This window comes from Schistocerca gregaria, chromosome 3 (assembly GCF_023897955.1).
Source record: "Schistocerca gregaria isolate iqSchGreg1 chromosome 3, iqSchGreg1.2, whole genome shotgun sequence".
In the NCBI taxonomy this organism is placed as follows: Eukaryota; Metazoa; Arthropoda; class Insecta; order Orthoptera; family Acrididae; genus Schistocerca; species Schistocerca gregaria.
In genome coordinates, this window is record NC_064922.1 from 600046216 (window position 1) to 600061191 (window position 14976).

Below are 14976 nucleotides of genomic sequence, written 5' to 3' on the forward strand. Positions count from 1 at the left end.
GGGATTTTCTCTGCTTCGTGATGGCTGGGTATTGTGTGATGTCCTTAGGTTGGTTAGGTTTAAGTAGTTCTAAGTTCTAGGGGACTGATGACCTAAGATGTTAAGTCTCATAGTGCTCAGAGCCATTTGAACCAAATAATAGATTAAGCATAGAATATTTGCCACCAATATTAAAGGGCTGTGACAGGAATAGCAATTTAACTGCAAACAATTTCTTCTGCTACTTATTGGTGGCGCTATTGATTACTGATATAGAACGGTGGCTTATACTTTGAAATACTTCAGACTGCATTATGAACTGAAAAGAAAAACTTCCAAATAAAGACTCTTGTGTGCATTTATGTTTCGCATGCGAGTGCCGTTATTTGTATGTTGCTGTCTTGACACAAGTGTGTCTTAAGAAAATTATATAATCGCTAAGCTTCACATTAAAATTGATTTCCTAATGGACGAAGTGAAGGAATTCTGCTACCTTGATCGCAAAATAATGAAAGACGGACAAGACAAGAAGGATGTACAAAGTAAATATGCACAGGAAAATATGTCGTCTCTTGCTTCAAGAAGTCTGGCAGCAACAAATATATTTTTTCATACGAGGTAGGTAATTCTGCGAATGCAAATGTGGACCACGGCGTTGTGTAGAAGTAAATTGTAAATGGGTGAGAACCGAAGAGAATTCTAGTGTATGGTGTTACAGAAAGATGCTAAAAATTTTGTGATCAGTAATAATACCACGCAAGGATGTTTTATGGAGAATCATCCGAGGAAAGAAATGTGTGGAGAAACCTAAGGAGAAGAAGAAACTGGGTTATAGGAGGTGTGTTAACACATCACGAAATAACTTCCACGCTACCAAAGGAAGACGTGGAAGGCAAACACTCAAGGGGAAGAACGACATCGTTTATCCAACACATAATGAAAGACATGGTGTGTAAGTGCCAGACTGATGCGGCGAAGTTGGTACATTAGAGAATGTTTGGAGCCGGCCGCCGTGGACGAGCGGTTCTAGGCGCTTCAGTGTGGAATCGCGTGACCGCTACTGTCGCAGGTTCGAATGCTGCCTTGGGCATGGATGTGTGTGATGTCCTTAAGTTAGATTTAAGTAGTTCAAAGTCTAGGGGACTGATGATCTCAGATGTTAAGTCCCATAGCGCTCAGAGCCATTTGAAGCAATTTTTTGTACGTTTGGGCGGGCCGCATCAATGTGGTCGGTAGACGGATGGTAGAAAGCAGCCACTGAGCACTTTTAAAAAATGTGTTTATGGTGCTCACGGACTGTTGTCATTATTTCTTCTTGCCTTCTCAAATAACTCTAATCATATTGCGGTTTCTAACTGTAAGTTTGTGCACTTCGGTAGCTCAGTTATGAACTTAAGCCGCCCACCCATAGTGTGCTGCACCAGGGGAAAGATTGGCTTCATTCTTGACCTGAAGGCCGTGAATTAGCTGCATCAGTGGCGTGGAGCATCGTGTGGGAGATACGCAGACGTACACCTGGATGTTGTCACGTTTAACAAAAGCACAAATCGTTGTGGCTTTATTTGGGGAACAGGTATGTGTGGTAGGTGAATCCAGAGCGAGAAGGTGTCACTAGAGTGCAAATCATCAGGAACTTCCAACGTAATAGAGTCTCCAAGAGCGTACTGAGAGGCGACTATTATTTCGCTATAGAAGTGCGTGCTCAGCCACCTCTCAGAAACATGAATTTCTACCAATAGCTTTTGGCTCGATCTCTAAAGTCCCATAGCATATGGTGTGTGTTAATAAGAGAAATGTTTGGCTGGGTTAGCGGACATGTACAGGGAATTTATTTATTTTTAATATGACATGCGATTGTCATTAAAGTGTTCTCCCCATTGGAACGTAGCAAATTTTTACGCTGGGTATTTTGTATTGAGATTTATACTATGTTTACGACCCGGGATCTTAAACCAAATGTCCTGTGATAGACAATGATCCGCCACCACGCTGGACGGTGGTCGCTGCGGATGCTGAGATTAAACGGTTACAGCGGACTAACTGCATCATACAGACTCCAGCCTATGAACGGCGCGTTCGCCAGACTCGTAACTAGCCAACGAAAACTAAGCTTCCTGGGGTGCTCGCCGTCTTGAGGCGTAGTGCCATATAACGATCCTGCCTTGGAGGCGGTTAAGTGGGAGATGTGCCTCAGAGCTGGAGAGTGACAGATGGTAACGCGAGACTGGATGCGCACGTAATTTATGTATCAGCCGATAGAGGACAGTATTGGACAGGGGACTGATTTAGTTTCGACCGTGCCCAGTAGAGTGCACTAAAGTAGTAGAACGTTTTTCATAAACTGTTCTAGTACTTTCTTAAAGTGTTATGTATTTTTGTGTGTGTGAAATGTTATAAATGTGTTTTAGCAGTATGAATGATGCGTGAGTGTGGATTAATGTTAATATGAAAATATTTTTTAATCAGTTATGTAGTAGGATTTAGTGTGGGGACATTTCGAAGTATGGACATAAACAAAGGGGATTTTTGTAGAATAGATTTGTGAAGTAAGTTCATGGTAAAGGGAAAGTTAATTCAGGTATAAATAACAATAGTAAATAACTTTATGCATAAACAAAACTTCAGCATATTAGATAATTACGTCTGTAAAAAGTGCAGTCGTGAGGTTTACAATTTTGCGATTCGTTGTGGATGAAAAGCGCGGACTGACGCGGGAGAATGTTGATTTGCTATTGGCTGTGGAGTAAACTGACCAATAGTAAAGCAATATTCTTCGCGCGCCTTTCTCTGCAGGTAGAGAAGACAGAGTGTTATAGAGAAGAGTGGAAGCCTAGCCATGAAACAGATCGGACGTATGTGGTAGTAGTTCCTATGGAAACGATAAGTTGCCGGATGTAGCAGTGTTTCATACATCAGAAGTGTGGTAAAGGGACCACATAATTATTCCGATGGCCGTGTAGAAATTTCGGAATCTTAAGTGATTTTTGTGACCAGAAAATACATGTATTCCGTGTAGCATGTTGAGCAGGTCGGTGGCTAAAAGCTGTGACTGCATTTGGTGCTGACAGACTTAATATTCGGCGAGCATTATCAATCAAAAACAATCAGTATTTTTATAGCTAGTACGTTTTATGGAATTGCAACACCAGAAACTTTCTAACGTGAGTGAAAGGGATTGTGGGTGACTGTGTTAAAACTAGCACGGGCTTGGCAGTGATACTTGTTCACCTAAGGTTCAGAACATCCCGAAACGTAGATTAGTGAATTTATTTGCAGCCTGGTTCACGTCGAAGTACAGTAGTTTCACTCAGCTTTCCTACTGATGATCTGCTGACAATGTTCACAGGTAGGTGCAGGTCCGTCGTAAAGGGACGGAAAGAACCGCGCTGCCGCAGTCTGGCAATTCCCCCCCCCCCCCCCTCCCCGCCCCAGCCCAACCACCGACCCCCTCTCTGCCCCCTGCACATCAGGAGTCGTGTGTTTTTTATCGTATGCCATGAAAGCGTCGAGAATATGCACTTGGACAGTAATTATACGGCAGTGCCAAGTTATCGGCACAGTTCGTATCTACTTCTGTTCTTTCCAAAGGGCAATGCAGAAACGTTCTGCAGACAATGATACAAGATACTGTAAACCATATTGGCCTTGCACAAGTTGATAATTTGCAACCGGTTCTATTTAGTAGCGAAATGCGCCTATATATAACTTCCGCAGACCCAAGTACTTTCAGGACTCGCCTCATCATACGTTCTGGGATACCGTCCTTTGGTAAGTGTAGTGCCTCACGCTGTTGAAGAGTGTTAGTCGTTACGGCCATCTTCTAGACTCTAATGATGACAATATAATGCAGTTTGTTTTCTTAACGTTTCACATTGGTGTGGGAATTGGGGAAATAAACAGAGGTGTTGGCCAAGTGTTGCACGATGAACTTGGGTCACGTTACCAAGTCACAAGATTTTTTAAACCTAGTGCAAGTCTGGGTCAGGTGATAGAGCTTGTAGGTTCGCTTTGCAAAAACTTCACAAAGGAAGACATCGTGGTGATAGTGGGTGGGGCAGACAACAGCATAGACAGGAAATCCAATTATTCAATTGAGAGTGACCTGGTAAAGATATACTGGTTTTGGGCTTGTGTCTGTTCTGAGGCCTCATTTAAACTCTTCTGTTAGGTGAGTTAATTTAGAGATGGAACGGCTGCTTGGATCATATACAAGGTCTTCTGTTGACACTATCAGCAGGTTCACCCAGTTGTAATTCAGCCAGTACACAAAATCAGTTATCGTTATGGCATCAGAATATCAGAGGACTAAGGGGTAAGCTTAATGTGTTGCTTATTTGTGTTGAAGAATTAGAGTTGAGCAAACCAGTTGGTATAATTTGCCTCTCTGAACCTCATGTGACTACTGGTATAGATATGTTAAATGTTACAGGAGTCAAGTTAGCTTCTTACTTCTGTAGAGAAAATATGGAGAAAGAGAGAGTTGCCATATTTTTCAGAAACTTGTTTTGGTTTCAAGAATATTGATATTAATAAATTTTGCTCAGAGCAGCACTTAGAAGCTTGTGCAACAAAAGTAGTATTTCATAATAAGTCCTTTATAATAGTAGGTATATACAGATCACATTCAGGAAATTTTAAACTCTTAATAAAAAATCTGGAATCTCTGTTGCCTCATTTCATGATTAAAAAAAAGGAATAGTGGTTGCTGGTGATTTTAATGTGGCGTTATTGAAAAGCCCTGTCAGTGAACAATTATTGAAGTCAGTAACACTACCATTCAATTCAGTTCCTACTGTGTACTTTGCTACTAGGATATGTAAATGCTCAGAGACTGCTATTCATAATATCTTTGCGGGCAAATGTAGGGATAAAAGTCATATCACAAAACCCATAGTAAATGGGCTATCTGATCATGACATGCAGCATCTTGTGTTAAACGTTGAAACTTTTCAGAATAAAAAAATCTATTTAATCTGGGTACAGGAGGGTAACAAATAATTCAAACATTGAGAAATTTAAGAAATTACTCAAAGACATGAACTAGATAAATGTTTATAATACTTATGACTCAAGTGTAAAATACAAAGCATTCATTAATAAAGTTATCTCCAATTTTGAAAATTCAAATCACAGAGAAGGCAAAAAATAAACCGTGGATTTCACAAGGAATAAAGATATCATCTGTGATGTGATCTACTATATAGGAACAGCTCTGATGTTAGAATTGTAATGTATTACAAAAAATACAGTAGAATATAGAAGCAAGTGATCCAGACATCAAAGTAACTTTATCATGAGAAGAAGATAATTACATCAGGCGGTAAAATAAAAACTGTATAGGATATAGTAAAGGCAGACAGGTGGGGCCAAAAAGCAAGAGCAACAGGTAGCTCTAAAAATAACTGAGACCTTGGTAACAATTGCACGTAGTGTTCCAAACCTCTTAAACAGAACATTTGCAGACTGGCTAAAATATGTTGAAGTTAAGCGTCCTTAAATGAAGGGGGATAAAGCGATACCATCAAACTATGGACGAATTTCACTTTTGTTGGCTTTCTCAAAAGTACTTGAAAAGGTTGTGTTCAGGTTTCTGCCTAAGCATCTGTCTGCAAATAATATATTGTCCAAGTCACAGCATGGATTTTCAGGGGTTCTGAAATAGAGAAAGCTATATACACTTACAGTGAGAATGTACTTAATTCATTAGATAATAAATTAGAGGCTACTGGTATTTTCTGTGACCTGTCAAAAGCCTTTGACTGTGTGAGCCACAGCATTCTCTGAAGTAAATTAGAATATTAATGTGTCACCAGCAATGCTGCAAAATGCTTAGATCTTTAGCTATTTAACAGCAAACTAAAGGTGTCGTTGCTAAATACCTGTAAGGTAAGCCATCAGTTTTCATCTGACTAGGAATTAATAACATATGGTGTTCCTCAATGTTCTATCTTGGGTTCATTGCTTTTTCTTGCGTACATTAATGATCTCTCATCTGTTACATTGCCAGATGCTAAGTTTGTTTTGTTTCCAGGAGATACAAACATTTCAATAAGTAGCAAGTCAAGTACAGAATTATAAATAGCTGCTAATCAAATTTTCACTGATATTAATAAATGGTTTAAAGCTAATTCACTGCCGTTACGCTTTGAGAACACCCATTATATGCAGTTCATATTCTGTAAGAGATTTTCTTCCAGCGTGTGTGTAACATGTGAAGACATGCAGATCGAAGAGGTAGACAGTGTTAAATTTCTGGGATTACAACTCAATAATAAATTCAATTGGGAAGGACATAGCACAGAATTGCTTAAGCATCTAAACAAATGTGTATTTGCAGTGAGAACGATATCAGGTGTAGGAGATATAAATATAAAAAAAAACTTGCATACTTTGCTTACTTTCATTCCAAGTCAAATGAGGCTATATTCTGGGGCAACTCATCAAACAGAAAAATTTTTAAGGCTCCAAAAGCGTGTGATAAGAATTATTTGTGGAGTAAATTCAAGAACGGCATGTACAAAGCTGTTCAAGGAATTTTGTATTCTGATCATTGCTTCTCAGTATATTTATTCCTTAATGAAATTTGTTGCGAGTAATACATCTCTGTTTCCAACCACTAGCTCAGTATATAGTATCAATACTAGGAATAAGAGAAATTTACATAAAGACCTAAAATCACTTACCTTGGTCCAAAAAGGGGTACAAAATTCAGGAACACACATTTTCAATAAATTGCCAGCAACCATTACAAACTTGGTTTCAGATGAAACACGGTTTAAGCAGAGATTGAAAAATTTCTTAATAGGCAACTCCTCCTGCTCTATATATGAATATCTTAACAGGGACTGTTAAGCTAGCTTAAGTAAAGACGTCTGTTAGATTTCAGTTTTGGCAGCACTTGGTCACAACAATCAAGATTAGGTATTATGTGTATGATAAATCTATTAATAGTGCATAACAGTGTTTCATTCTAACTGCGTGTTAATTCTGTAAATATCAGATATCCCAGTTTATCGCACTGTATTCACCTATTTCGACAATCGCGTGACAAATTATCTGCACATTAAGGACGAATGTAATCCCTAAGTTAAGATCTCTATATTTTTATAAGTTCGTAGACCTGTTTATTTCTACAATGGTTTATATCAGTTTACAGCTTGAACATTTAGTTTTTCTTCGACTTATCACCATTTCTGTCGATGCATTTTTGTAGACGCTGTTGCAGTTTTTGTATGCCCATGTCATACCAGCTCGCCGCCATGCAGTTCAGAAAGTTATGAACCTCTTCTTTCACCTCGTTGTCGGAGCTGAATCATTTCCGGCCAATTGTTCTTCTAACATAGGGAACAGGTGAGAGTCACTGGGCGCCAATTCAGGACTATAGGGTGGGTGGGGATTATGTTCCACTGGAACTGATGCAGGAGAGCAACGGTTTGCCGAGCGATATGTGGGCGAGCGTTGTCATGGAGAATGTGTACGCCCTTGCTCAACATTCCTCTTCTCCGGTTCTGAATTGCCCATTAGAGTTTTTTCAGGGTCTCACAGTACCTGTCAGCGTTAATTGTGGTCACAGCGATTCAGCACCGATGACGAGGTGAAATAATAGAGTCATAACTTTGTAAACAGCATGGCGGCGAGCTGTTAGGATATGGGCATATAAAAGCTGCCACATCGTCTACAAAAATGCATCGACAGAAAGGGTAACATGTGGAAAAATATCTAAATGTTCAAGCTGTAAACTAATGTAAACCATTGTAGAAATAAACTAGTCTATGTACTTATAAAAAATGGGAGGTCTTAATTTTGGGATTACCCTCGATTTATATTCAAATGTTTTGTGTTTGTGTGTTGTACATTCTGACATGTTCCACACCCACAAGAATCATCTCTTTTTTTTTGGGTGTATGGAACGAAAACTGAATCAAATATAATCTAATGTAAGAGATACGTACTTATTTGAGACGAGTTTCCTGTAGTGTTACCTGTGTTAAAAAGCCGGTGGTAAAAACTAGGAATTAGTGATGACAAAGAAGCCTTTTGCGTAAAATTGTGGCACTTCATTTTGTGCTGGATCTGGTTAATGGCATAACATTTGACACAGAATGAATACTAGTCGTCGACATTGATAATAGTGTGACTAGCTTGCTCCAGTATGAAATGTGGTGAAACAATTAATTGTTCATGGAAGACTTCAGACTGACCCACTATTTCTTCTTTTCTTTACACAGGTGCTTATTTCCACAAGTACCCGTTATTGACTACCTACTTCCCTCAGAGGAAGAAGAAATAACTTTTTTTATTCCCAAGGCATGAAATGGCAGTTTCCTAAGCACGTAAGTTATTTAAATAACAAATTAGAGTGAGTGAGAGAGAGGGCAATCAAGAGACATATGAAGGCAGAAAGGAACACATACACGATTTTTCAAAGTCTCTGCAACAAAGGTTTGCAGGTTATTTATCAAGTCATTGGGAACACTTCCTGTTAGAGACAATATTTGTTTGGTATATGCGAGTCCTCTGTATCTCCTGAAAGCGAGTAGGCAGACCTCAGAGAGAATCATTCTTAATGACATGTGGAATAATCGAGTCTACTGCCGAATGTTTGTGTCGCTCTGGCACAATATTTCGGCCACGTAACTCGTTGCCTTCTTCAGATGCTACCTGAGGCTGCCGTATTGGAGGACGGGACACAGACAGCTGCCACAGATGGTGACTAAGACGGGCGCGGACGTCCGAGGGAACACTGGGGAAGAGACAACACATTACAGGCAGTGCAGGCGGGCGCGGACGGCAGATAGAGCACCCAGCGTCTGGGCATAAATACTGGACAGATCCTCCAATACGGCAGTCTCGGGTAGCACCTGAAGAAGGCAACGAGTTACGTGGCCGAAATACTGTGCCAGAGCGACACAAACATTCGGCAGTAGACCCGATTATCCCACATGTCAAGATCTCGCCGGGAGAGCCTGAAGAGTTAAATCATCCTTAATGTTTTATTATGTAGAATAACTATCCATTCACTGTAGTACATAGCATGCGGAGGAGACACACCTGCTTAGTAGACACTGATAGGTGGATGAAATCGCGTAGTCCCAGGACCGACGAATTCTAAAACAGGGCGTCTAGAAATGCTGGGTAGCGTCACGGAACAGTTTCTCCTAAACAAAAGTTGTTCTCCATGTGGAGATTTAACAATCTTGGGCGTCGAAGCAAAACTTTGCAACATTTATTCCAGTCTTCCATTAGTCCATTTGCTCCTCCCTCCTGTCTTCGTCTATTTGCCCCTGACCCCCCCCCCACCCCCGTCCCTGTATCTCTCATCCCTGTCTCACTCTCTATCTACCCTAACCCCCTCTCTATCCATCACCCTCACCAAAATATACCCACAGAATCTCTTTGCAGGTAGTGAGTAAAACATTACCAAGTTTGGCTAAATTCGATTCGATACGCATAATTTCTACATCTTCTCCTGACATGTATTACACATATATATAATGTCCGAGTCTCTTCGTTTTACACCGCATGACTCCCGAGAGGATGTTGAACTTACCTGTGGTGTTCAGTCGTGTTGCTTGATCTTACATTACGAGGCACGATGAAAAAATTATTGTCTCGCGCAGTATTCATTCTTGCGATCTGGTTGACGCACAAAACGACAAAAGGAAGGCACAAATCCGGCCGCGGTGGTCTCGCGGTTCTAGGCGCGCAGTCCGGAACCGTGCGACTCCTACGGTCGCAGGTTCGAATCCTGCCTCGGGCATGGATGTGTGTGATGTCCTTAGGTTAGTTAGGTTTAGGTAGTTCTAAGTTCTACGGGACTAATGACCACAGCAGTTGAGTCCCATAGTGCTCAGAGCCATTTTTTTGAAGGCACAAATTGCATAACATACGTTTAACAGTCCTCTAAGGAAACCGCATAGTGGAAGTAAATTGTAAGATGTATTTTCGGGCATTTTTACGTCCCACCTATGGCAATACAAATAAAAACTAATGTACCTAGCAAGTTGGGCCGAAATCGCTCCAGGTGATGCTGGATTATGCTTCAATGCGTCTTCATTGCAAGCCTTGTGGTATGTAGGGAATCTTTACTCCTCAGTGCCTTTTTCCAAATAGTGAGTACTAGCAAAACCACTGATTCCTTAAAAAGACTTCCCCTCTATAAAAGAGCATCAAACTTCTCAGCACTTTAGAAATGGGTTAATGTGTTAAATATTTGACGTTAAACATGAAAGCTTGATAAAGCTTCGAATAGGTCTGAAATTATGTTTGAAGTTTGTGGTAAGTCTCTATGTGTTCTCATTCTCAAACACTGAGTGGGGATAGGCTGCGAGCGCCTGTCTTGCAGAATCTGCCACTTGACTTTGCTAAACATCTCCGTAACGCTATCAAGCTTACCAAATAACCCTGTGACGAAACGCGCCGCTCTTCTTTGGATCTTCTCTATCTGCTCTGTCTAACCGACCTGGTACGGATCCCACGCTGATGAGCACTACTCAAGTATAGGTCGAACGAGTGTTTTTGTAAGCCACGTCCTTTGTTGATGGACTACATTTTCTAAGGACTCTCCCAATGAATCTCAACCTCGCACCCGACTTACCACCAGTTAATTTTATATGATCATTCCACTTCAAATCGTTCCATACGCATACTCCCAAATATTTTACAGAAGTAACTGCTACCAGTGTTTGTTCCGCTATCATATAACCATAAAATAAAGGATCATTATTTCTGTGTATTAGCAATAAATTGCATTTGTCTATGTTAAGTGTCAGTTGCCACTCTTTGCACCAAGTACCTAACCGCTACAGATCTTCCCGCATTACACTGCAATTTTCTAATGCTACAACTTCTCTGTATTCTACAGCATTATCCATGAAAAGCCGCACGGAACTTCCGACACTATCTACTAGGTCATTTATATATATTGTGAAAAGCAGTGGTTCCATAACACTACCCGGTGGCACGCCAGAGGTTACTTTAACGCCTGTAGACGTGTCTCCATTGAGAACAACAGACTGTGTTCTGTTTTCTAAATCCCTTCAATCCAGCTACACAGCTGGTCTGATATTCCGTAGGCTCTTACTTTGTTTATCAGGCGACAGTGCGGAGCTGTATCGAACGCCTTCCGGAAGTCAAGGAAAATAGCACTTACGTTGGAGCCTGTACGTAATATTTTCTGAGTGTCATGAACAAATAAGGCGAGTTACGTCTCACACGATCGCTGTTTCCGGAATCCATGCTGGTTCCTAGAGAGTAGATTCTGGGTTTACAGAAATGACATGGTACGCAAGCAAAAATCATGTTCTAAAATTCTACACCAGATCGATGTTAGTGATGTAGGCCTATAGCTTTGCGCATTGCTCGACGACCCTTCTTGAAAACTGGAACTACCAGTCCTCTTTTCCAATCATTTGGAACGTTCCGTTCCTCTAGAGACGTACGGTACACAGCCGTTAGAAGGGGGGCAAGTTCTTTCTCGTACTCTGTGTAGAATGGAATTGGTATCCCGTCACGTCCAGTGGACTTTCCTCTGTTGAGTGATTTCAGTTGCTTTTATATTCCTGGGACACTTATTTCGATGTCAGTCATTTTATAGTTCGTGCGAGGATTTAGAGAAGGAACTGCGTTGCGGTCTTCCTCTGTGAAACAGCTTTGGAAATAGGTGTTTAGTTTCAGCTTTACGCGTGTCACCCTCTGTTTCAATGCCATTATCATCCCAGACTGTATGGATGTATTGTTTCGATCCACTTAATGATTTAGCGTAAGACCCGAACTTTCTAGGATTTTCTGTCAAGTCGGTACATAGAATTTTACATTTGAATTCACTGAACACTTCACGCATTGCCCTCCTTACGCGAACTTTCACATCGGTTAGCTTCTGTATGTCTGAGAGATTTCGGCTGTGTTCAAATTTGAAGTGAAGCTTTCTTTGCTTTCGCAATAATTTCCTAACTTTGCTGTTGAACCACGATGGGACTGCTAAATTATTACCCGACTTTTCTAATGAAACAAGAAATTTGATTCGTGAATACAGGAAGAGACGTCAAACAGAACTTCGACGACAAACATCTGTAGAATTTGATCAAATAGAGATGGCACTGTCGCAAAACACTGTCAAATAGTAGAAGATGTCGTATAAACTTTTACTGAGTAAAATGTAAGTAGAAACCTAAATCATACGTGGTTCCTATATTCATTTGTGAGCATCAATCCTGTCAGTCAGTGCTATGTTCTTGTTGTGATCAGACAATTTGCATATCGAGCTATTCAGACTTCCACAACGTTACAATAGTTGAAAAAGCGGATATGTTTCCCGTTTATAGCGAATGTCGCCAAGCTCTTCGTGCAGCAGTGTCGTCAGCTATAGAAATGTATCCTGATCCAGCTAAGCCCTCACGATCTGGCTTTGAATACACTGTAAAAATCTCAAGTAGGCGGTTGTGTCTAGAATAAATTACGCTTACTACGAAGAAGAACCGACGAGACAAATGCCACTTAACTTTTGGTTAACCCACATGATACTAAGGGCTAGCTTGAGTGTGCGAGTAGAATCAAAGAGGTGTTCTACGATCACCACAGTATAACGCACTGAATTTCATGCTTTCCACATTTTCGCTCAATGGCCGATTGGTGACTGCGAAAACTACTAACTGTTTCTCGACATTTTATCTTTTTTTTACGAAGCTTGACAAATATACGCTATACTGTTCTGTTCGTAACACACGTAGGCCGAGAGAAGAGGGTAAACAACGACCTCGGTCTGGAAAGGTGTGGTGGGGGCTTCCAGAAATGACATAATTGGTCGCTGTTTTATTAACGAATCTGCAATTCGCAACAGATATTCTGCCGCTGTTATTGAAAGACGATCTATGTGGTACCTATCGCACGAATGTTCCCCCCCCCCCCCCCCCCTTCTCCCAACGCCCCGATCAAGAGACTTAATGAAAGTCTCTAACAAAAACTGACGTGTAGGAAGCTACATTTAGCACCTGCGCCCTTTTGCCGAAGAGGGAAATGAAACCAATAGAACAATGAAACATCGACAACTGTCTAAGATATGATTTCTGCGATGAGACAGGTACTATCGTTTCGCCACAATCTCTCTTTGTTAACGGTAAAGATCAAAACTTTGAACACGTGATTTTGTACCATATTAATAAGCATACGAATAATATTCGGATTACGTGATAACGTGTATTGTTACATTTAGTGCAGTTGTGGTACGTTTTCTCCTGACGGCGGGATAGTAGAGTGATGAGCCAGCATCTTATTACTGTTCGATCAAGTTTCACTTATGTTATGACGTAAAAGCTTACGTTGCGGGCTATTTGTAATTACTTCGAAAATATTGTAGTTCCATAAAAAAACTACGTCGGTCAAATGGTGTGAAAGCCAATAACGTGAAAAATAACTTGTATACGACAGAAAATATGCCACATTGCAAGCTATAACATAAGATGATATATTTACTCAATACTATTGCTAGAACTTGTTAAAGGAACATTTTTCGAGACTGCTTCATCTGATCTATAATGAGGACTGGAATGAACGAATAGCCTAGAGCTTAACGCAGTAACTAAAGTCGACACTAGATATTCTACGCACGCTCTGAGGACTAAGCCAATTTGTCACATCTGCAGTGATCTTTATAGCTCGTTAATTTTGATGGGGAACTGAAAGCGATTTACAAAATATTCACAGACAGTTACGAGATGGGACCTGGCGTGTCGACGCTCGCGTTGCTGGTGCTGCTGGTGGTGGCGGCTGGTGAGGCTCTCCACAGGCCAGGCCACGCCTCGAGGCACGGAGGTCGGGTCAGAGCGGCCCACAGGGCCGGCAAGGCGCCCCCAGGGACGAGGAGCAAGGGCGCCTCCGAGGAGCCGCTGCTGGTCACCATCAAGGCCGCCAAAGAGCTCGAATTCGACTTCGGAGACGATGGGACGTTGGAAAAGGAAATGAAGGCCACCGGACGCTACGACCCAAAACAGGTTTTGGGATACGACCTAACATGTAAGAATCCTAATTAGAAATACATTTATCGTATTTGTTATTACTACATATTTATTATCGCTTGATGCTGATCATGTCCAAGCAGGTCACCCAAAGACAATAATATCAGTAATTAAACTGTGCTAATTTCTACAAAAAGTAGGATAGTAAGGGAACAAGTGGAAGGAGATAGATTTTTGACGACTGTGGGATTTGCCAAATAAGTTTAGGAATTTGATTACGGTTTATATGAAAACTACAGAAAGATAACCCATGTGAAGTGGACGTAATTGTTACATTTACTGGTGAAACAGGCATCTAAGGTTGCCTCTCGTATTATGGGAGATGCGTTATTTAGCATATTATGTTATGTTGGACTCAAACATGTATATGTTGCACAAAATACCAGTGAGTCACCATAGGTAGCTGTCACCTTATCTCTGTACCTGTGAGTAACAACGTGTGGGGATATCAATTTAAATAATGAAATCAGCACAGCTGTACGCGAAATAAATGGTAAACTTCACTTCATTGGTCAGATACATGAAAAATGCAATCACTCAAGAAAAAGGATTGCTTAAAACATTCGTCGGACCCTTTGTGGAATTTTGCTCTAGTGTGTAGGAACCAGGACGGATAGCTGAATGGTCAGCGGTTTATTTGGGTCACAGAAGACCGTCACGAAAATGTTGACGAACCTGATATGCAAAATGCTTGAAGACAGATCTAAGCTTCTCCTCAGTTGTAAGTCTGTTTGCAAGGCAAGTGTCACAGCCCGCCACGTATCTCGTATGGACTACAACGACAAAGACTGTTCCAATAAAGTCTTTCTCGGTGTGCAACAGCACCAAATGTGATGAACAACCTACACTTCGGTGCCTTCCAAATTATTAATGCATGTGGCAAGTATGGTAGTTTCATTGTGACAGCAACCTCAATCGGATTCTTATCTAGTATACGTGTGTATAAGGTATCATTGAGATGAAATGTCAGTGAAGCTCTGACTTA

The 14976-nt window shown here is 40.9% G+C and overlaps 1 protein-coding gene across 1 annotated transcript in view; it reads left to right on the forward strand.

Moving 5' to 3' along the window:
• Nucleotides 1-14976, forward strand: part of LOC126355490 (uncharacterized) — an 89577-nt gene that overhangs the window by 5019 nt on the left and 69582 nt on the right. Inside the window, exon 2 of the mRNA XM_050005807.1 lies at nucleotides 13685-13989. Coding sequence (XP_049861764.1) covers nucleotides 13685-13989 — 305 coding nt within the window. The remainder of the gene's footprint in view (nucleotides 1-13684; nucleotides 13990-14976) is intronic.